Source organism: Ornithorhynchus anatinus, chromosome 13, assembly GCF_004115215.2.
Source record: "Ornithorhynchus anatinus isolate Pmale09 chromosome 13, mOrnAna1.pri.v4, whole genome shotgun sequence".
Taxonomy (NCBI): Eukaryota; Metazoa; Chordata; class Mammalia; order Monotremata; family Ornithorhynchidae; genus Ornithorhynchus; species Ornithorhynchus anatinus.
The window spans coordinates 19,117,508-19,142,067 of NC_041740.1; the positions used below are offsets into that span (position 1 = coordinate 19,117,508).

General features: G+C 40.5%; 1 protein-coding gene across 1 annotated transcript in view; it reads left to right on the forward strand.

The window, feature by feature from the left end:
- Positions 1–300: 300 nt before the first annotated feature.
- NEBL (nebulette) overlaps positions 301–24,560 on the forward strand; it is a 95,451-nt gene continuing 71,191 nt past the window's right edge. Inside the window, 7 exon segments of the mRNA XM_029078185.1 lie at positions 301–359; positions 1,628–1,752; positions 2,649–2,752; positions 2,843–2,914; positions 7,823–7,927; positions 11,680–11,790; positions 19,993–20,103. Of these exon segments, the coding sequence (XP_028934018.1) occupies positions 2,657–2,752; positions 2,843–2,914; positions 7,823–7,927; positions 11,680–11,790; positions 19,993–20,103 (495 nt within the window). The 5' untranslated portion in view covers positions 301–359; positions 1,628–1,752; positions 2,649–2,656.

Here is a 24,560-nt window from a genome sequence, read left to right on the forward strand (position 1 = left end):
TAACAGGGAGGGTGGGGGTGATGGGAAAGTGGAGTGGGGGAGGAGGATTTAGCAGGGAAGGTGGGGTCAGTTTGACAAATTGAGCTTGGTGGGGGTGGAGTGAGAAATTGATACAAAGACATCTTGAAGGCTAGAGGAAATGTGAAACTGCAGATGGCAAGCAAGGTCACTGCCAGTGTAGATCCATGTAGAAAGTTCACCTGGTCACCCCTGATATTGGGATGTTTTGTTTTGCCCTCTACTCCTATGATTCGCCTGAATTTAACTCCCACCAACTTTCCTCTGTGTCTTTAATTCCACCAGGTACTGAAAAGCTCTGAAAACCCACTTCCTGAAGATGGGACTGGAATTGTGTACATGTACGTTGAAGGTAGCATATGTCTATGTGTGTGATGTGAGTGTGGGCATGTGCATGCATTTCTTGTTTAGGAAGCAAACTCCTGCAAAAGAACTGTTATTACCATGCCCTAGAAGGCCTGAAAAGAATAAAACTTCCACCTTGTGCACATGTAAAGATAGTCTTTTTACTAAGGAGGCAAAAGGCTGGTGTAAGTCTCCAGTTTCCACTCAAACAAATTTTAGTGGGACACTTGGTAGGCAGCCACCCCCACCATTGGCATTAAGGAGAAATTGGAGGAGAATATTTCTTTATGTTTTTTTCTCCAGTTCATTGGAACGTCATTTCCCCAAAGGGGTTCAGGTTAAGGGACATTGGCTGTGGATTCTGTATGTCCAGCTCTTTAATATCCAAAAAAAAGGGCCCGACCAAACATCTTCACTTATAGACACTATCAGGGAAGAACTTCCAGAAGCTCTCAGTGTAGAGGAGCAGGGTGACAGTTGAGGGAGCCCATTCTTTCGAAGTGTATATATGAGGACTTACGGAGAATTAAGCCCTATAACGTTGACGTCACATTAAATATCTCCACTCCTCTCCCACTACAACCCAGTCAGCATGCTTTGCTCCTCACCAGCTAACCTACTCACTGCACTCACTGAGACTGTAAGCTCCTTGTGGGTAGGGGAAGTGTCTACCAACTGTGTTATATTGTACTCTCCCGAGCACTGAGTACAGTGCTCTGCCTACAGTAGGCACTCAATAAATATGGGTCATGATTGATTCATCTTCAAAGCTCTACTAAAATCACATCTCCTCCGAGAAGCCTTCCCTGACTTATCTTCATAGGCCTTCCCTCCGGTTCCTCCTCATCTACTGCATCACCTATGCATTCGAGCCCTCCCTCTCAAAGCACTTAGTACTCACCCCTCTTCCTTATAGATATGTACATATCTTTAAATTCTTTTGCTTTCTTTATTTGTAATTTATTGTAGGTCTGTCTCCTTTGCTACACTGTAACTCCTTCAAGGCAGGGATCGTATCTACTAACTCTGTTGTACTTGACCGGGGTCTTACTATGGTGCTTTGCATAGGCTAAGCACCCAAGAAACACTGTTGATTGATCAAATTGTCGAGGTAATGTGTGCCAGTTAAAGGCTTTAGATGAGATAAAGTTAAGGGATCACAGAAAAGGAAAGTAACCAGAATATTTGCCAGAATAACTGTGGTTATTTTGAATGATGCCTAATGCTTTTGATATCATGTTTTTTTCTTTGTTATTAACTGTAGGGGACCTTTATTTCCAACTGCTGCAAGCTCAGTGACTTTGTTACATGAATGCTTCTGAATTTGGATGTATCAGAATTTCTAAATAGCAAGTGATAATACTGTTTTGAAAACCTAGTATTATCAAGGTGAGTCTTGTTCTCTGAATGTTACATGGGATAAATACACAGAGTTTTTTTCATTGTGGATGATTTCTTAATAGATTGGAGGACTATGGCGGTAGAACTTCCCTTCAGAAAACTCGTTCTAGAAAGTGACTTTGAGTTACTGGCTGACCAGAGATATGCCTGAAATGCAAGCGAAAGCTTTATTTAGACCGAGTGAAAGAGCTTTGAGATAGCAGGCGCTACGGCATGCGCTATCTTAAACGTGAGGGTCTGTTATTTTACCCATATGGTGGTCACGTGTCCTTCTCAACTGACTGGACCCAACAGTGGTCTTGGAGTCTCCAGTGGTTGAATCAGAGACTTGTAATCAGGTCTTATCTCTTAAATGTATTCACCAATTGAAAGGAAGTTGACTTGGAAAGGCCATCTGTGTACATACACCTAATCAATCAATTCATGGTATTTATTGAGTGCATATTATGTGCAGAGCACTGTACTAAGCACTTGGGAGAGTACAGAACAACAGAATTAGCAGACACATTCCCTGCCCATAACAAGCGTACAGTCTGGAGGGGGAGACAGATAATAATGTGAACAAATAAGTCATTTAAAATATGCATTTCCAAGATATGAACAATCACTGCTATGGGCTTGGGGATGGGGCCAATGTAAAATGTATTTTATCAGGTGAAAACTTTCTCATGCCTAGAGTAACTAGCAAATCATCTGTGAAGCTTTTCTGTTCCCGATGACGTAATTCAGATATAGGCTATCAAGGGTATTCTAAATAAGGATGAGGCCTCGGTCAGGTTAATCTCTGAACAGGGTGCCAGATCTCAGGGAAGCTGGGGAGGTAAGACAGTAAACTACATGGGAGGATTATTTTAGACTTCACTTTTTTTTTAATATTTCTGAAGGAACAAATATGAGGGTGCCTGTCATTCAGGATTTCAAGGATGAAAACGAAGGAGAAGAAAGAGAAGAAGAAGGAGGAGATGAGGAAGATGAAGAAGAAGAGAAGGTAGGTGACTATTTGGGAGTCATATCGCAATTCCATTTTTACTCTAGTCTCTGTGAAACAATCTTGGAATCCTTTCTGCTTCCTGCCTAGGTTTTCCTTAAGCCGGTCATTGAAGACAGAAATATGGAATTGGCCAGAAAATGCACAGAACTGATTAGTGATGTAAGTGAATGGATCAATTTTTGTTCAGTTTACATTATATGTGTCTTTAGAATGGATGGGTTTTCTTTAAGCTGATCATTGAAGACAGAAACATGGAATTGGCCAGAAAACACGCAGAACTGATTAGAGATGTAAGCAAATGGATCAATTTTTGTTCAGCTTGCATTTTATGTGTCTTTAGAATGGTCGATGCTAAGAATGGTTCTGAGATCTGGATATCCAAGTGATCAGTTATCTGAACCAAGGTCAGTTCAGATGATTAAAAAAATTGTGGAAATGGACCAAATTGGATGATTGCCTTTTTGAGATTGCCAACCCAATTCTTTTGGATATCTAAGCTTTTGATCATCTGGACTAATCTTGGTCCCAGTTAGTCTGGATAATCAGATTCTTGTGCATTAGCATCTTCGGCAGTGGCACGAGAGAAAAAATGTTATTTAGTGTCCTCTATTCCAAAGAAGTTGTTCCATACATTTTCTAAAAAGATGACTCTAAAGCAGTAGTACTTAGGAGTGTGTAGGAAATTTATTATGTCAGTTTGTAACATTCTGAATTATTGACATTATTGGCATTTTAAGAGAAGGTAAAGGCATTACCTTAAAGTATGGTAATTTCATGTTATTGCCATAAATATCCTTTATCTTTTCAGTGTTTGCAGTTCAACCTAACTCTGACAAGAAAGATTTAACCTAAGGATTATGCTAAAAAAATTCAGAAATAAAAATACATCAGGAATAGACAGTGGTTTATGGGGGTGTGTGTGTGTTCCGTTTTCCCATAGTATTTTCAATTGGATATATAATGTTGTTAATAATCCATTCATCCAAGTACCTCTTAGCATTCCTTCTTAGCCTACATCTCATTGCTTTTTTTTTATGGTATTTGCTAAGTGCTTAATATGTGTCAAACATTGTTCTAAACATTGGGTAGATACAAAATAATCAGGCTGGCTGCAGTCCCTGTCCCACATGGAGTTCACAGTTTAAGTTGGAGGGAGAAAAGTTATTGAATCCCTATTTTGCATTTGAGGAAACTGAGGCACAGAGAAGTTAAGTGACGTGCCCAAGATTATATAGCAGGCAAGTGGTTGAGCTGGGACTAGAACCCAGGTCTCCTGGCTCCCAGGCCCAAGCTTTATAGGTCATACTGCTTCCCTGTTCGCACATGGGAGAAGTCCAAGGAGAGTTTGCTTTTGAATTTAAGTTGTTTAGAGGTATTTAATGGTAGATGAACTTATTTTTTTTTCACTAAATTACAAAATGAACCTAAATAGTATTTGTTTTGATAGCTTGCAGGAGCCAGTGGGCACAACAATCTTTTATATTAGAAAGAGTGTCACTTTAGCCCTCTAACTGTAGAATTGCTTTTTCCTGGTTTTCCTCTAGGCTGCAAGCTCTTTGTGGGGAAGGAATCTGTCTATTACATTGTAATAATAATAATCATCACAGTACTTATTAAGTACTTACTATGTGCCAAGCACTGTCTTAAGCCCTGGGGTAGATACAAGTGAATCAGGTTGGTCACAGTCCCTGTTTCGCACGGGTCTTACACTTTTAATCCCCAGTTTACAGATGAGGTACTGAGGCACAGAAGTGAAGTGACTTGCCCTAGGTCCCTCAGCAGACATGTGGCAGAGCTGGGATTAGAACCCTGGTCCTTCTGACTCCCAGGCCTGTGCTCTGTCCATTAAGCCATACTGCTCGTACTCTCCCAAGCTCTTAGTACAGTGCTCTGCACACTGTAAGTGCTCAGTAAATACAATTGATTGATTTGGATGGCAAACAGAAGGTCTGTAATAGCAGTGATAAAATACATCATTAAGCATCTAAATTACTCATTGCATATCTTTTTTTCTGAGTTACAGAATCTGACATTTTACCTTAAATCATACCATCTATTGATTAGATCAGAAAAAATGCTTGACAAAAAAATGCTCAGGATTTTTTTTTAAAGAAATGTTCTTGTTAAAGGCCAGTGTTTCAGAAGTGTTCCATTTATATTTTCGTAGTTAGAAATTAAAACAGACTGGGATTTTAAGAGGAAATGCAGTTTAGGAGTAAGTATTATAAAGATCATGCCATTCTATAGCAGGGACATCTATGCAAAAGAGGCATCCTAATTAAAAACACAATTATCCCAAAAGTTAAAGAACAAATAACTTGTAAAATAAATATAACCACATGTTTATAAATTCTACTTTGGTGCTCTGGAAATTGCAGTCTTCCTTTAAATCTCATATTTTTTCAAGAATTTTTTTCACAAGCTAAAACATCATCAAGAAGGCATCTTTGGGTGCCTCTGTTGGGAATGTTTATGCCATATAAATACTCCTCCAGTATTTCAATTTGAATATATGTCCCAAAGGCTTTCTTTCTCTTGCTTTCTTGTGGGCAATGAACATGTCTACCAACTCTGTTGTATTGTACTCTCCTAAGCACTTAGTAGAGTCAGCACATGCCACTGATTGATTGATTGAAGTAGACAAAAAAATGCATTGTCAAGGTAGAAGAGCACCTGTAGGCTCCTTGGATTTTCAAGACAAAGAAGTTTATTTTCCATATCGGTACAAACCCAGCAAATCCCACTCCTTGCAACCGCAACTGGAAACTTCCTTATTTCAATGTAAAACCTCCAGATTGGCCCGAAATCATTCTGGGAACTAGAGTGTCATCAACAAAGCTAGTAACCAATCGAAGTTCAACCTTATGAAAATGTCAAACTGTCAAAAGAGATAAGTTTCAGTTTAACACACCTTATGGATTAGCATCAGCATAACACCATTTTGCGTCATGGCTCCAGGAATTTTCTGTCCCCATTTTGGGAATTTTTTTACCTTCCAAAATTACATTGGTCAGTCTTTTTCTAAAATAAGAAAAAAATGCAGTCAATACTTTGAACTCATTTTCTGGATACAGTTAGAGAGAGAGAGAGAGAGAAATTAACTGGGACTGTGTGTGTGTGTCATTGTTTAAACAGGAGAGGAAAGTGAATATTTCACACTTGACTAAAGTATGTTGCTTCTGTCAGTTCTTATCGGAGGGCCTGCAGTCCATAACTACATACCACCAAAGAGAAGAATGTGAAAGTGAAGTTAAAACTATAGTGGTTTGATGGCCAAATCATGAACAGAGCTTAATGTGAACGATGGGTCATTCTTCCTCCCACTAAATTATGGAAGAGGAGAGTCATAGCTTTTTGCTTATGGCCAAATAGTGGCCGATTTACTACCCTACTGTTAGCGATTTCATTCCTGCTCCCTGAGCACTGTGGTTTCAGACACCTAAAATTAGAGCCAATCTCTGATAAGACCGGAAGGAGTTGAATGTTCGGAGAAGATAAATAGGCTTCCAGTGTGATTTCAAGCAGCCGAGTGGAATGTACAAAGTTTCAGGCAGCTTCTGTGCAGTTTCAGGAATCTATTGCTGAACTTTAAATCGCGGGTTGACACTTCTAATGATTAGTACAATTGGTTTTATGTCCCATTGAACTTCAGTGCTGAAACTTCTACCATATGGTGTGTGGCTGCCCCAGTTACTTTTTTATGGTATTTTTTAAGCACTTGTTATATGCCAGGCACTGTACTAAGCACTGGGGTAGATACATGCTAATTAGATTGGACACAGTCCCTGTCCTACATGGGACTCACAGTCTTAATCCCCCTTTTACAGGTGAGGTAACTGAGATCCAGAGAATGAACCAACTTGCCCAAGGTCACATAACAGACATGCGGCGGAGTCGGGATTAGAACCCAGGTCCTTCTGATTACTGGGCCTGTGTTCTTTCCTTTAGGCCACGCCACTTCTCTAGTTTTGGAAGTCCCCTAGAAATATCTCAGGGAGATATTATCAATCACTCAATCAATCAAGCGTTGGGGTAGGTACAAGCTAATCAGGTTGGACATTGTCTGTGTCCCAGGTGGAGTTTATAGTCTTAATCCGTGTTTTACAGATGAGGTAACCAAGGCATGGGTATGACTTGCCCAAGTGCTTAATAATAATAATAATAATGTTAATAATTGTCGTATTTGTTCAGTGCTTACTATGTGCCAGGCACTGTACTAAGCAGCAGGGAGATACAAGGTAATTGGGTTGGACACAGTCCCTTTCCCACATGGGACTCACAGTCTTAATCCCCATTTTACAGATGAGGGAACTGAGGCACAGAGAAGTGAAGTGACTTGCCCCATGTCACACAGACAAGAGACAGGAGCTGGGATTAGAACTCAGCTACTTCTAACTCTCAGGCCTATGCTCTATCCACTAGGCCACACTGCTTACAAATACCATTAAAAAATTAAAAAAGGAAAGTAGAATAAAATTCCTTCACCCCCAATGCCTGTCTCTCAAGAAAAGAGCAAGAAATCAGTAACCCTTTTAATATTGAGGGATGAAATCAGGAGAAATAGAAAGAAACAAGAAAAGAGTCAAGCAGATGACTGCTGCTCCACAGTCATTGTGAAATCCATCCTTCAATAGAAGAGAAAGACGAAAGACACGTGATGCGAAAATGAATAGAATTGGAAAAACAAGGCAGAAAAAACCAATAATGTAAAGAAAAATTGATCAAAGATAACAACTGCTTCCCAAGACATCCATGTGACAACAATAGCTCAGAAAAACAGAAAAAGCAAAAGATGGAAGGAAGAAAATAGGAGAAAAAAGACTAGAAAAAGAAAGATAATTATATACCAACTAGGGCAAAGAATGGGCACCTCTGTTATCGTTGGCTCCTGGGTTTCATTTAGTGAGTCTGTCAGAATTTGATTTGGTTCCTTTGTTTTTTTCATTTAGAATCAGTAGAAAGAAAGCAAATATGTTGTTTTTTTTCTTTAAGGTTGACAGTCATATATAGACATATATGCAAATATCTATTTAAGCATATCTATTTAACATATATTTCTCTTTGTAGATCCACTATAGAGAAGAATATAAAAAGTCTAAAGACAAGTGTACATCTGTGACTGACACCCCTCTGCTAAATCATGTGAAAAGCATAGGTGCTTTTATTTCGGAGGTAAGATATCACAAACAAAAGAACTTTCTAATCAGCTTTGGTTCCTTGAGGCAGTAAAATCCAGGCCCTTTGTGAAATTCATGCTAAAGTTTTTCTGAAGTCCAGAAAATATTCAGAATAAATTGCAAGCACTTGGAAGGCAGGAGCTAAGTTTTGGGTTTTTTTCTATTGCATTTATTAAGTGTTTGACTGCTGTTTGACTTTGGACAAGCCATCAACTTCTCTGTGGCTCAGTTACCTCATCTGTAAAATGGAGATCAAGGCCGTGAGCCCCATGTGGGGCAGGGATTGTGTCCAACCTGATTAGCTTGTATCTACTTCAGAGTTTAGAAGGGTATTTGATACATAATAAGTGCTTAGCAAATACCATTAAAAAACAACAACCAATAACCAACAAAACCTCCTCCCATTTCTGAGGAAACTGTTATGCTCTTAGGTAAGGAAGTCTGTGTCACGTTTCCCTGCATATAGTCTCTGAAGAGCCCCAGGCCCAGGACTGAAATTGCCCAGCAATCACATGACTGAAAGTCAGTCAATTGGTGGTGTTATCAAACACTTACTGAGGGCAGAACATTATACTGAGCCCTTGGGAGAGTACAATATAACAGAATTGGTAGACAAGTTCCTTGCCCACAAAGAGCTTACAGTTTAGAGTTGGCTTGTTTTTTAAAAAATGGTATTTGTTAAATGCTTACTATGTTTCAGGCACTGTACTAAGCGCTTGGATAGATACAAGCTAATCAGTCCCTGTCCCACAGGGGGTTCACAGTCTTAATCCCCATTTTACAGATGAAGTAATTGAGGCCCAGAGTCCGACTAATAATGCCATTGATTGATTGAATTATTTTAAGATCAATCAGGTGACAGCATTGCAAATTCATCAATAGGCACCTTTAACTCAAAGAAGAAAAAAACCCAAAACTCAAAGAGAAGATGTAACCATTATGAAGATTGTAAGCTCCTGGAGGGCAGAGATCATGTATAACTACTATATGGTAAAAATAATAATAGGATGATATTTGTTAAGTGCTTACTATGTGCCAGGCACTATTCAAAGCCCTGGGCTAGATGCTAGATAATTGGGTTGGACACACTCTAGTTCCCACATAGGGCCAAGTCTCACTCCCCAGTTTACAGATGAGGAAACTGAGGTCCAGAGAAGTAGAGTGACTTGCCCAAGGTCACACAGCAAACAAGTGACAGAGCCAGGATTAGAACCCAGGTCCTTCTGACTTCCAGGCCCAGGGTCTATCCACTAGGCTACGCTGCTAAGTACAGTGCTCTGCACACAGAATGTACTCAGTAAATACCATTGTTTGATGACTGACTGATGAAGCTGCTGGTGTCAGAAATATAGTAAAAACAGATAAGACATTTGAGAATTCACCACTGCCCAATCGAAAGAAAAACGATTTTGCTGCTTTTTGGACTGACATCTTGCCTTGGGCAGTGAGTGAGAGCATGTGTTTAATGACCTCTAATGTTGCATAAGTCAATAAGGGAAAATACCAAGACTTTATAATCTCCAACGGTGCTTCTCAAAAGCATGTCTGCCAAAGGGGAAAAATGTTCTTCAACAACACGTCAAGGAGAATCAGGGAAATTTTTAGAAATGCCCAGAGTTATTTCAAAATCTCCTGGGCTCACCTGGTAAATCTGAAAGAAACGTGATGGCTGGGGCATTTATGATAACTTGGTTTCATTTGAGGGAAACGCCTTATATTCTTGGTGATCGATCCATTTTCCCCATCCTGAATGGTGTCAGTACGGAGATAGACACAGGTACAAAATGAGCCGTGATGATCCCTTGTGTCTGCATATGTGGAAGAAGTGGAGAATCAGTGTTCACTGGATCCGCGATCCAGTGAAGCATCAGCTACGACAAAAAACAGACAAAAGAAACACTGAAGCAGCATGGCCTAATGGGTAGAGCATGGTCCTGGAAGTCAGAAGGAACCAGGTTCTAATGTGGCCTCTGCCACTTGTCTACAGTGTGACCTAGGGCAAGTCGCTTCACTTCTCTGTGCCTTATCTTGAAAAATGGGGATTAAGACTGTGAGCCCCATGTGAGACAGAGACTGTACCCACCCTGATTATCTTGTATCTACTACCAACGCTTAGTATAGTCCCTGGCACATAGTAAGCAGTTAACAAATACCTTTAAAAATTGCATCAGGCTTGAATGGTCAAGTGGAATTGAATAAAGTCTTTGTGGTTTTCCAGACGAGGCCTTTGACAGGGACTATGTATACCTCCCACTTCATTAGAGAACTCAAGCGCTCCATTGTTTCTACGTTTGCTTCACCCGTGGCCAAAATGTGCAAAACTCTGCAAATCTGAAAAAAACATAACTGATTTTGCTTTATGAGACATGAAGAGGATTATGAAGTAGAAAACCAATATTTACTTTCTCCTTTGCTGCCCTCAAAGGGTTCATTGCGGTCTTTCTTGTGGGCAGGGAACATGTTTTCCAACTCTGTTGTAGTGTACTCTCCCAAGAACTTAGGACAGTGCTCTGCACACAGTAGGTGCTCAATAAGAGCGATTGATTCTTGTATAGTTTTCACTCTGTAAGTTCCTGGTGGGCAGGGAACATGTCTACCAACTGTTATTCTCCCAAGTGCTTAGCATAATGCTCTGCAACCAGTAAGTGCTCAATAACAATGATTGATTGATTGGCTATTGTTCTTCCTTTTTGCAAAACCTTGTCCAGGGGATTCAGGAATCTCAGTTATCATCCCTTTTAGCCATCTCCAGCACTTAGGCACTTAATTACAACCTCCTTAACACCTAGGTGTAAGTGTTTGTGCAGTTTATTCATTTTGCTAGTGGTTTAAATATTTTTATGCTTCCCCTGCTTGAGTGTAATCTCCTTATGGGTAGGGAATGTGTCATTATGTTATTCTGTAATAATAATTATGGTACTTCTTAAGCGCTTACTATGTGCCAAGCACTGTTCTAAGCCCTTGGGTAGATAAAAGTTAATCAGGTTGGACACAGACCCTGTCCCACATTGGGCTCACAATCTTAATCCCCATTTTATACAGATGAGGTAACTGAGGGACAGAGAAGTTAAGTGACTTTGCCTAAGGTCACACAGGAGACAAGTGGTGGAGTGCCCAAGCACATAGTATAGTGTACCACATATCAAGATTGAATGAATGAATGAATGAAAATGAACTATCATTAATGAATTATTGAGTGCTTACCATGTGCAGAGCACTATACTAAGGGCTTGGGAAAGTAAAATATAATATAGGACTGTATAATACAGCACAGTGCTATATTCCTACTAATACAACATCTACTATTGCATCAAATTGTATTACAATATAATCAGCATGGCCTAGTGGAAACAGCACAGGCCTAGGAGTCAGAGGACCCAGTTTCTAATCCTGGCTCTACCAATTGCTTGCTGTTTGACCTTGGGTAAGCCACTTAACTTCTCTGGGCCTCAGTTATCTCATCTGTAAAATTACCTCATCTGTAAAATGTGAATTAGCTCTTCCTCTCTTTAACTTAACCTGTGAGCCCCATGTGGGACTGGGACGTGTCCAACTTAATAAACCTGTACCTGCCTCAATGCTTAGAAAACTGCTTGACACATAGTAAGCACTTAACAAATACAATTAAGAAGAACAAAAAACAGATAAATTGGGTAATAGGTTCTGACGCTTAGAGATTCCTTTTAAGTCTTACTGTATTTGCTGGAAAAATGAGGATTTTCATGGCCTTATCTTCTTGTTTCCTAGTCCAAGTACAAAGGCACCATTAAACAGGATCTCTCCAACTCAATTTATAAACAGATGCCAGCCACAATTGACAGTGTGTTCGCAAGAGAAGTCACCCAGCTTCAGAGCGAGGTACCGTTTTTCAGAATTATTTCTGCATGTGCGCAGCTGTGACTAATCCTTGAAGTTAAAAATGGCAATCAATAAATAGATGATAAAGGGCCACATATTTACTTGGAGTATCATTTGGGCAACACTAGTAACTTTCCGAGTATGATGCTGAGAGAGGCAAAGAAGTATTGTCTCTCAAATCCCACGTCATCAGGGCCAAGGGACAGTTTCTCTTGTCTCTTCCCTCACTCTAGACTCTAAGTTCCTTGTGGGCAGGGAATATGTCTACCATATCGGTTATATTTTGCTCTCCCAAATGCTTAGGATGGTGCTGTGCACATAGTAAGTGCTCACTAAATACCATTGAGTCAATGATTGATTCCTGGGTAGTTTTCACTCTGACCCATGAAATTAGGCCATTCCTGCATTCCCACAACATATACCATTTCCTTAAGCCTGAGGGGAAACCCTTAGATTGAATTCTCAGTCTTTGCTGGATTTCTTGGAATTCAAATTCTGTCAGTTAATGACAACCCTCTTAAAGGTTGTCATCGACATTTATATCCTCAGCAAATTCCTTCCCACTTATGAAGGCCAGATGAAGGAGGACATGTCCAGCGTGGCCTAGTGAAAAGAGTATGGGTTTGGGGATCAGAGGATGGAGGTTCTAATTCTGGCTCTGCTGCCTGTCTGCTGTGTGACCTTGGGTGAGTAACTTAACTTCTGTGGCCTCAGTTACCTCATCTGTAAAATGAAGATTAAGACTGTGAGCCCCATGTGGGATAGGGACTGTGTCCAATCTGATTAGCTTATCTAACAGTACTTAGACCAGTGCTTGGCACATAGTAAACACTTAAACTATTATTATTATTATTACCACAGTTATTATTATTATTATCATGTCCAGTTGTGTTCTCCATCTTCTGCTTCAGATAGCCATCTCCGTTCCTCATCCAAGAACTTGCTTTTTTTTTTTTTGGAGAGGGGGCAGTGGTGTTTTTTCCCCAGCTAAGTGTCTAGTTAGTTAACAATCATCAGTGGTGTGTATTGAGCGCTTACTGTGTGCACAGCATTGTAATAAAGCAGTTAGGAGAGTGCAATACAACATAGTTGGTAGATACGTTCCCTACCCACAGTGATTTTACAGTATAGAGGAGAGAGGAGGTTACAGTACTCTTTCCATTAGCCCATGCTGCTTCTCTCACTTCTCTCTAGTATATGATTTTCTGTTTCCAGAGAATTCCTAATTTTCATTCCCATAGCTTTTCCTTCTCAAACTCCAGTTGCAAGACCAATTTGGGGTAAACAGCACATGTAGCCCTTCTAAAATCTGACCTACCTCAGGAGTTATTTGTCACCTCATTTCCATCATCCATGGGCATATCATCCCAACGGCTCCCATAGTATTTTTGTATTTATCAACTTATTTATGTTTGCGTTTACTCTTTTTTTCTCTACTCCTCCTATCACCAGTTGAACCTATGTTTTTCCACTTATTCCCCCTATATGATTACAATTTGCATCTCTCTAACTTTCCCAAGATCCACAATAAATCAATCAAGGGCATTTATTGAGCACTTACTGTGTACAGAGCTCTCTGCTAAGCGCTTGGGAGAGTAGAGTAAAACTGAGTTGGAAGACATATTCTGTGCCTACAGCGAATTTACAGTCTAGATGGAGAGAGAAGCAGAAATGTAAAAGACATTAATTTTTAATTTTCATTTTAAATTTTTAAATGGTATCTGTTAAGCCCTTTCTCGGTGCCAGGAACTATACTAAGTGTTGGGAAAGATACAAGCTAATTAGATTGGACACAGTCCCCGTCCTACATGGGACTTAATGTCTTAATCCCCATTTTACAGATGAGGTAACTGAGGCACTGAGAAATGAGGTTACTTGCCCAGGGTCACACTGCAGACAAGAGGCAGAGCTGAGTTTAGAACCCAGGTCCTCTGGCTTCCAGGCCTAGGTTCTTTTCACTAGGCCATACTGCTTTTATTGAACTCTCCCAAGAGCCTAGTATACTGCTCAACATACAGTAGACTAGAAATACAATTGAGTAAATAAATTGGGACTTTGGTTTATTTTTCTATTCTGTATACCCTGGGAATCATTCTACACCTTTCCTTCTTTTTTCGTGGCTATTCCTTTGAAAAGTTTCTAAACTGTGTCAGGATGGTCAGAGCTCTTGTAGAACATTGGGGCACTATATTTGCCTGAGTTGCTTTCGCCCTTGAAGGGGACAAACTGAGTTTAAAACTCTTCATCCTAGATGAGTCAGTCTCTTGCCAAAGAACCTTTTCCTTTCTTGTCCGACGGACCCTCGTTCATGATTTCCAAGTGCTTTGAAAACAGATGACACCATTTCAATGATAAGCCCCGATATCATTTCCAAAATATATCTCAGTCCCCCCGTAATTATAAAATCAAGCCGCAACTCTGCACCTGGCTAGAATGACATAATCTCAACCACGGAAGGCCAGGCTAAAAATATAATCTGGGTGATTCTACATCGTTGACCATGATTAATATATAGTTTACTTTTCATGCTAACATCTGGCCATCAGTCCACTTACTGGTATTATAGACTACATTATAAAGCAAATAATTACAGTCCCACACTTGATAGAAGACAAGAAGCACTGGAGAAATAAAGACGGAAAATTAATAAGAAGCCCATGTATGCTACAGTGATCTCACAAGGCCATTTCATGAGCTGATTGGGAACATGCTTTCTTAAGCCAGTGGTACGATGTATATTACATGATTGTGAATCACACTTTCAGAAATAAAAGCAAACATGTCATACCTAATTTGCATGTGATTGAATGCAACCCCAAAATGGTTGAGAACCCTGAGATGCTGGAAGAATCCTATGGGAATTTTTGTTATAATTTCAATTTGTAATAATCTGCATCTGCTCGTTTGGCAAACTAGGGGCGTTATGAGCCTTAAACTTTCTGCCCTATGGCCCCTTATCTACATTGGTTCAAATGATCCCCTATTTTCAAACCATTTTAAAATTTCTGGAACTTAGTGTTTTGATTTAGTAAGGACCATTGATTGATTGGTTGATTTAAGAGTTGTGGCCCGAGTGAGTTTGAGATTTAGAATTTCTGGAATGACAGTTTATTCCCCCCAGTCCCAATACTTCTTTATATCTAATAATTGAACTTTCTGGAGCCAGGAAATACTTCATTACTAGTCTTTATCAATTTATATTTCCCTCTAGACTGTAAGCACATTGTGGGCAGGGGATGTGTCTACCAGCTCTGTTATATTGTACTCTTCCAAGTGGTTAGTACTGTGCTTTGCACACAGCTCTCAAATATGATTGATTGACAGCCTCAAAGAATCAAAGATTATAGTATGGGAAACACCACTCAAATGATAGCTTACTATTAATGAACATAATTTAAAAAATGTATTTATGTGAAATAATTTTCCATTAACAGCTTAAAAGCAGGAAACAAACGTGATGAATTAAAGTACAGTACTTGCTAGTGTGATGTTCACATAATTCACACGATTCCTTATGGAGTTAAAACTGAACTAATTTTTTTAGTGCTCAGTAGAAAATGACATAGCCCTTTAAACTTTGTATTTATTAGCAAGATATTTTATAAATTATTGAGTTTATGACGTTTCTATGGAAGTCACTCCAATGCCAAAGCCTACAGTTTTATGTTTTTGAAATTAGCAATGGGAGTCAATTCAAAATATTGAATGAGCTACTCAGATGTATGAAAACATGTAGACAAACCATTCCTAGTCAGAAAAAAGAGTGAAATCCCCAAGTGTTTTTTTTTTCTCCATATATACAATACTTTAAAACCGATCTAGTCCTGTTTTTGAACATTCCCTCCAGGCAGTAAACAGCATCTAAACCAGTTTATTCTCGTCTTCATCAGTGGTATTTACTGAGTGCTTCCTTGGCGCAGAGCACTGAACTAAGCACTTGGGGGAGTACAGCACAACAGAGTTGGCAGGCACGTTCCCTACCCACAACAAGCTTGCTGTCTGGAGGGGAAGACAGACACTGATATCAATACATAATGCCAATTATATAATTTATAGAGCCGTACATAAGTGCTGTGGGTCTGAGGTGAATATCTAATGCCCCAAAGGCACAATTCCAAGTGTAGAGATAATAATAATAATAATAATAATAAAGGTATTTGTTAAGTGCTTACTATGTGCCAAGCACTGTTCTAAATGCTGGGGTAGATACAAGGTATCAGGTTGGACACAGTCCCTATCCCACGTGGAGCTCACAATCTCAATCCCCATTTTACAGAGGTGGTAACTATGGAACAGAGAAGTTAAGTGGCTTGCCCAAAGTCACACAGCAGACAAGTGGTGGGGCAGGGATTAGAACCTATGACCTCTGAATCCCAAGCCCTTGCTCTTTCCACTAAGTCACGCTGCTTCTCATGACATTTGATACTACTGATTGCTGGGCCTGTTCAATCCATCGTATTTACTGAGCACTTATGTTCAGAATACCATGCTAAGAGTTTAGGAGAGTACAATATAGTGGAATTGGTAGACACTTCCCTGCCCACAGTGAAAATTATCCCAGAAAAGGGAATACTATTAACTTCTTTTAAGAGCTTGTTCTAGTATTTATTCACTTTATAGTAAAAACATATTCTTCCCCACCCACATATGACCAAACTTTCTTCAACTACAATCTAAACCCATTTCCTCAGCTCTGTTATTTAAGGAGATACAGAAGGGCTGGTTAATGTCTTCTTTCTAATAATTCTTCCTAGCTTGAAGTCCCTCCCAAACATTCTCTTTTCTAGGCTAAATGATGTTCCTTTGAGGAGCTGTTACAGTCACATTAATCGTTATTTCCAGATCTTTACCAGGTTTTCTCTATCCCTCTCAAAGTGGACCGTAACTGCTCCATTTTAGTAATTCAAAGTAATTCTCATAAATGACATAATTGATATACTTTCTTGCCGAAAACTCACCACAAAGATAAGAAAAGTGTGGGTTGTTTTTGTTTTTTGTTTTTTTTCTTCTTCTGGGCTCACTTCTATAGTTTCTATATATACTTTGGCATATTGTACAATGTCAAAGTGAAAAAATCCTGGAAAATATGATGCTTTCTCTTTATGGCAGCTGGCCTATTTCTGTTGACTCTGGGGAGTGATTGACATTTTTGTGAATAATCCACTCTGCCTGTATAGGAAAATCCATGTTGGCCAGGGTTTGAAAGAATTATGATGCGTTTTTCAAGTAGAGAAGTGGTTTGGATAGGATCAGTTTTTTGGGGGATTGTGAGTGTGATCCCATGCTAGAAGGACCAGGAGTATAGGAATTTCTTTGTCAGTAATCACCTCGGGATAGAGGTAGGATTTGACTCAGACAATTCTTCCCTTTCACCCAATTGTGGAAATTTTTTTCACCTTAAAATAGTTAATTTTAACCTAAATGTCTTACCGTGTATCACCCTGTTAACCTGGTGGAAAACTAGGAAAGGAGTTCCCTTAGGTTTAGGAATAGGAGAAGCAAGAAGCATAGGATATCAATCAGTGGTATTTATTGAGATCTTATTGTGTGCAGAGCATTGTACTAAGCACTTGGGAGAGCACACTGCAACAGAGTTGGTAGATACATTCCCTGCCCACAATGAGCTTACAGTGGAGAGGGGAAGACATATATTGATATAAAGAAATTTATAAATATGTACATACATTTATATTTTTTGTGGTATTCGTTAAGGCTTACTATGTGTCAACACTGTCTAAGCACTGGGGTAGGTATAAGTTAATTACGTGGGGCATCGTCCCTGTCCCACGTGGAATTCACAGTGTAAGTAGGAGGGCGAACAGGTATTTAATCCCCATTTTATAGTGAGGGAACTGAGGCACAGAAAAATGAATTGACTTGCTCAAGGTCACACAGCAAGCAGTTGGCAGAGCCAGGAATAGAACCCTAGTTCTCTGACTCTCACGCCCATGCTCGCTTCACTAGGCCATATTGTAGTCACAGGATAGATGTTAACAGTCCTAGGGAGAGAGCAGATCCAGTGGAAGTCAAACAAAATGGCCATTCAGAAACCTCCCAGCCTCCAGTCTGAGTCCACAGTTTGTCCCCATCACCCCTCAACTGTTTTGTGACCAATATTATTGAGGAATCTGAGCCTTCCCATTCCCCCTTCCCAAATTCCTGGTTTCATAGCTAGGTTCTGATGATGAAGGCTTCGTGTGGTGAGGCATTGCAGATATCCCCTTGGGAGGCCACAGAGTGCCAGGGAGTGTGGACAGGGTTTTACCCTCTTCAGGGAAGCAATGTTGCCTAGTGGATAGAGCAGGGGCCTGGGAGTCAGAAGGATCTGTGCTCTAATCCCAGCCCCACCCTTGTCTGCTGTGTGACCTTGGGTAAGTCACTTCACTTCTCTGGGCTTCAGTTACCTCATCTGTAAAATGGGGATAAGAGCATAAGCCCCTTGTGGGACATGGACTGTGTCCAACCTGATTATCTCGTGTTTACCCTAGCGCTTAGTACAGTGATTGGCACATAGTAAGCACTTAACAAATACCACAATATTACGCTAAAGAGTTCAGATGTTGCATTCTTAGATATCAGTATTTTAATTTCCAATTAAGCAACTATTCTTAGGAGCAACTTCTACCATTATCAGCAATAAAGTAATCAATTCTTTCCTATTTATTTATATCAGTCTTTAATATCCCTTATTTTATTTAAAAAATAAATCATTTTCTAGGATTCTGAACCATGATGATACTGCAAGACCACCTCTGAACTAGAATGATAGTAAATGCTGGATATTGAAACCTTCAAATTCTTCCCAAATAAATGAATCATTCTGACTTAATATTAACAAGGAAGGATCATTTGGTTAATATTGGCATACAGGTTTTCTTCAAGTTTCAATCAAGTTGCATTTTTCATGATGAAAACCTAATGATTTTGATTATGCGCTTATGTAAGCCTTTGCCATCTCCTCACACTTCTTTTAGGTGTTTTATATACCTCTTTGAACACCCCTGTCTGACACTTGGAAATATTTTGCTCTCTTCTCTCTCTTCCTTTCTATGGAATCCAGCGGACCTTTCATAGGGTTCTCTGTCAATAAATGTATTAGTTACTACAGTCTCTGCCTTTAGTCTTGATGTCTTTATTTTCAACTCTTTCATGTGCTGAATGACTTTCAACTGCATTGTTCTAACATTTTCTGTTTGCTTAGGGACCATTTTGTCTCTTCAATAGAATCTCCTGAAAGTTAATCTTCTGTGTATACATGTTCCTTATGGCATCAAAGATCAGCATTTTTCCTTAATGGAAACAGATAGAGTTAGGTCAGTGGGAAGCCGGCTGTGCATTTTCACACTCTTTAAATGATTGAGAAAAGCCGTTTCGTAAATTTAAGACAGCATCAGATCATGGTAACCACTGCCGGTCCTCTCTCATCTTGTTAACTGCATTTCTCTTGTGTGAACACAATAAACTGTTTCGTATTTTCCTAAATCATTTAAAAGGTACATGAATATATAATGAAGTGATTTAAAAGTACTATCTTCATGCCATCGAGAGTGCTTGTTCTCCTGGATTGGAGATTTATAGGGGCATGAATGTGAGTCTTGTACTTTGCAGTTTGGAAGAGAAGGGTATGAGGGAGAGAAAAATAGGGAAAGAGAGACACAGAGAGAGAGAGACAGGGAGAGAGCAGGACAAAGAGAGACTGACATATATAGAGACAGAGAGAACAGAGAAAGTGACAGAGAGACAGAAGAAGGACTAGGAAATCAACCAATCATTCAATAGTATTTGTTGAGCACTTACTCTTGCAGAGCACTGTACAAAGTGCTTGCACTGAACTAAATGCTTAGCAAGAAACAAGAGAAAGCAGAGTAAAGGGACTGATCCTGAGGAGGGTATTTGCTCATAGTCAAGTGTGGTTTTGAAGTCATGTTGGAGAGCAGCATTAAAGCTAAACGTGAGACCCTAGTCCATCTCAAACATGGCAGCATTAGCTAAGTAGTCAGAAATACAGCAGACATCACACAGTAGCATTAGAACCAGACTGTAATATTTATTACCTTGGATAGAAGCTGAGGTAGGTTTAGCCAGCAGCTGAGGTGAAAATATGAAACCTCAGCCAAAAAAAAAAAAGTAAAGGACTTTCTTTTCTTGAAAGGAAAATTTCTGCCAAGGAAGACTGGAAATGAATTTATCTTTCCTTTCAAGGTTTTCTACAAACAGAAACATGATGCGGAAAAAGGAGCTTCAGATTATACCCATATGAAGGAGCTGCCAGATGTTAAGCATGCCATGGAAGTCAGTAAGCACCAGAGTAACGTAAGCATATGCTATGCCATCGCTGCCCATTTGGGAAATTCCATAGAGACACTACAACACTGGAGGATGGGCCGTTACTCCCTTCTTTTGGGTTGGGGCTGATGGTAGGGAAGGAGTGGCGTGGGGAGGGCTTGGGAATGCTCGGGGATATCTCCTTTTTCTCGGTTTTCCCGACGTTTGTGGGAACCCCCTCGAAAGGCCCCAGGCAGGAGAACAAGGCTCATTCTATTTCAGCACAAACTTTGCGAACCTTCAGTTAGACTTGAAAATATTACGCAGATGTTCTATCCTAGGAGACTGGAGCTGGAAAGCAGCTCATTGGTTCATGGGCCTTGGCTCCGATCGGGGCTGTGGGCCGCCAGTTTCCTCCCGGCTCCGTTCCAACACCGAAAGCACTGAGCCACCCCAAGGTGTGTGGTGACCACCAGACCAGTGGCTAGTGGAAGGTGGTCAAGTCAGGAGGGGGCCATGAAGGGTGGGAAAAGTTGTACTTCCATTCTTTAAGTCCTCTTCACTGGCCAGAAGGAGGCTTGGTGATCTGGTAAGTAGCCCTCAGACAGAGCTCTGAATTATTCTTGGTGGTTGGCACAGTGCCTTTCATGCTGTGGTTCCTCAATGGCAAAAACAAGCGCAGTGAGCAAAAAGGTGGGGAGGAAGCAGCGTATTCACTCATTCACTCATAGAATCATATCTATTGAGCGCTTACTATATGCAGGTCACCATACTAAGCATTTGGGAGAGTACAGTATAACAATAAATGGACACATTCCCTGCCCACAATGAGCTTACAGGCAAAGCAGAGGCAAAATGCATAGTAATAACAATAATTAATAATAATAATCAGAGTATTTGTTAAGGGCTTACTTGCCCAGTATTGTTCTAAGCACTGGGGTAGATACAAGTTAATCAGGTTGGACACAGTCCCTATATAACATGGGACTCACAGTTTTAGTCCCCATTTTCCAGATGAGGTAACTGAGGCCCAGAGAAGTGAAGTGACTTCCCCAAGGTCACCCAGCAGATAAGAAGTGGCAGAGCCGAGATTAGAACTCATGTCCTCTGACTCCCAAGCCCGTGCTCTTCCCACTAGGCCATGCTGCTTCTCTAGTGCAGTGTCTGGCACTTAGTAAGCACTTAATAAATACCATAAAAAAATGGACAAGTGGTTACAAGTGCACAGATGTGTAAATTGGCAGAGGCATGCAGCAGCAGTAGTTAGTGGTAGATATGGCCCAGGTGTTAGACCTCATAGGAAGGACTCCTCACCACTCCGACACCCACAATCAGGGGGTGAGAGGCGGTGAAAGAGATGGAGAAGGAGTGGCCAGAGCCTTGGAGGAGAACCAGGGAAAATGAAACCGTGTCATTAAAACCAAGGTCAGACCGTGTTTCCAGGAGAAGGGAGTGATCCGAGGTTTCAGAGACAGGCAAGAGGCCAAGAAGAATCCGCGTAGAGTAGCATCCGTTGGATTTGATGAAGAGCAGCTCATCGGTGACCTTGGAGACTGATGTTTCAGAGGAATGAAGGCTGCAGAAACTGGACTGTAGAAACTGGGCTGTGCTTTAAAGCACTCAATTTCCTTGTCCCCTCCTACCACACCTCGGTACTCTCCTACTACAACCAGACTACACACTTCCCTGCTCTAATGCTAACCTTCTCACTGTGCCTCTATCTCATCTCTCTTGCCGCCAGCCTCTCGCCCCCATCCTGCCTCTGGATTGGAACACCCTCCCTCCTCATATCCGACAGACAGTTACTCACCTCCACTTCAGAGTCTTACTGAAGGCACACCTCCTCCAAGAGGCCTTCCCTGACAAAGCCCTCTTTTCCTTTTCTTCCACTCCCTTCTGCATTCCTCCCTTTATTCCCCTGTCTCCCCCTCTAGACTCTAAACTCACTGTGGGCAGAGAATGTGTTTGTTATATTGCTGTATTGTACTCTCCCAAGCACTTAGTACAGTGCTTTACATACAGTAAGCACTCAATAAATACAATTGACCGACTGACTTAAGGAGGGACTAGTAGGAAAGGAAGTGGAAGCAACGTGGGTATCCTGTGTGTTTTAAGAATTTGGGCAGGAAAGGGAGTAGGGAAATTGGGCAGTAGCTGGAGGGCATAGTGGGATTCAGAGAAGCTTTTTCTTTTTAAATAATATGGGAGATGTGAGTGTGTTGGAAGAAAAGAAGGGAAGGAGCCATCAAAGAGTAAGCAGTTGATGATGATGGTATTTGTTAAGCACTTACTATGTGCCAGGTACTGTAGTAAGCACTGGTCGGTACAAACAAATCAAGTTGGACACAGGCCCTGTTCCTTGTAGGACTCACGTTCTCAGTCTCCATTTTACAGATGAGATAACTGAGGCACAGAGGAGTGAAGTGACTTGCCCAAGGTCACCCAGCAGACAAGTGGAAGAGCTGGGATTAGAATCCCAGGCTGATCTTCTGACACCCAGGCCTGTGTTCAATCCACCAGGCAATGCTGCTGGAAGTAGGAAATGACCCAAAGATAAGCATTTTTTTAAGGCTACATAGTTCCAGAATGTGTTTCAAAATACTTCTTGGACAGTGGGGCTTATAGAGAAACAACACGAACCCATAAAACTACATACTTTATGGATCCTTTAATGAAAAGATGACTTAAAGCTAACCGACCCAAATTATTGTGTCTCCAAAGAAACAACCCGCTTGTTGGTTATTATTCTTATGCAATTAGAGATCGGAAACACTATACCCATTTTTGGCTCCCTCCGAAAGAAAGTTTGTAATGGAAATCCCCCTTTCATTGACTATCATCAATCTTATCAAAGAGGTAGACTTGCAATGGCTGAAATAAATCAAACTCATTCTTAACTCTACCTAGACTTCATGCTTTGCGTGTTATACTGACACTAGCAGGCAACTATAATGAATTTGGAGAGGTGAAACTTTTCAAGGATTCAGATTAGTAATCAGTTTTGTGTACAGTTTTTTAAAAATATCAGCAGGGGACACAACATTCCCATTGCTGTTTTCCAAAATGATAGATGGGTTTTCTTAAATGTAATAAAGCAACAAAGAGCTTAATAAAAATTTCTTTTTCCCCACAGATGGGCCAAAATAACCTATAATGTGTTTCTGGGAGGATATTCAAAAATAAACATGGGGGCCTTAACATCATTTCAGACCCCATGATTCTAAATTTTAACATTCATCCCAGAAAGAATATTACAAATGAAAGGGTTCTAGGGGTGACCTTATTTTTTACTGCATTCGGATGTTAGAAACTTGTCTGTCTTTAGAGTCAGTATAATCCTAACATTTCTTGACCTTCTTAAAGTTTATTTATATTCTGTTGCTGGGTAGATAGAGGCAAAGTTTTAGGTTTTTTTTTAATATTGGGAAATGTTCCTGTTATCAAGTTTCTAGCTACAAATGTTTTTGAGAAGAAATAGTATATTGTTCTAATATTAATAGTGTTTTGGATAGGTTTTTCTTCTTGCCTCTTTCATTTTCCTCTTTTCCTCATTAATCCACTGTCATCTCTCATTCGGAAGTGTTATTGGTAGAAAGCCATCTTTTTTACACAGCTGTAAATCAAGAAAGGTAATATGTCCCATGGGATGCTGTCGGGCAGATTGTGGTACCAACATTGATTCAGGATCCAGACCATATCAAATGTCAAGCACAGTCCTTGGACTATATCTTCTGTACAGTCTGAGAACTGGACTGACCCCAGATTTCACATCTGACTTCTGGAAAGATCCTGTCAAGAGTTCCTTGTTTGCAGGGAATGTGTCCATTTATTGTTATATTGTACTCTCCCAAGCACTTAGTACAGTGCTCTGTACAGTGTAAGTGCTCAATAAATACGATTGAATGAACAGATCTCTGACATCCATCCACCTTTCTAAACTGTAAGCTCGTTGTGGACAGGGAGCCTGCCTACCAACTCTGTTGTGCTGTACACTCCCAAGTGCTTAGTACAATGCTCTGCTCAAAGTAAGTGCTCAGTAAGTACCATTTTTTATGTTATTCATTAGGTACTTATACTGTGCCAGGCACTGTACTAAACACTGGGATAGATAAAAGCTAATGTGTGACCGTGTCCCACATGGGGTCACAGTCTTAATCCCATTCTACAGATAAGGAATGGAGGCACAGAGAAGTGAAGAGACCTACCCAAGGTCACACAGCAGACAGGTGGCAGAGCCAGGGTTAGAACCCCGGTCCTTGTGTCTCCCAGGCTCGTGCTCTATCCACCAGACTATGCCATTTCTCTATTCTGTGGTGTCATGAGGGAGAGAGCCCCAGGCTAGGTTTGGAATATTTTTTGATCCAGTGGAAAACTTTTCCCACTCAACTGTTTAGGCTTTTCTCTAATCCTAAAGCAGTTCAGGAGCTGCTTTATGCTAGGGACCCTACGTTAGCGAGACACTAAGTGCTTGGGGCAGTAAAATGGACACAATCCCTGCCCTTGTG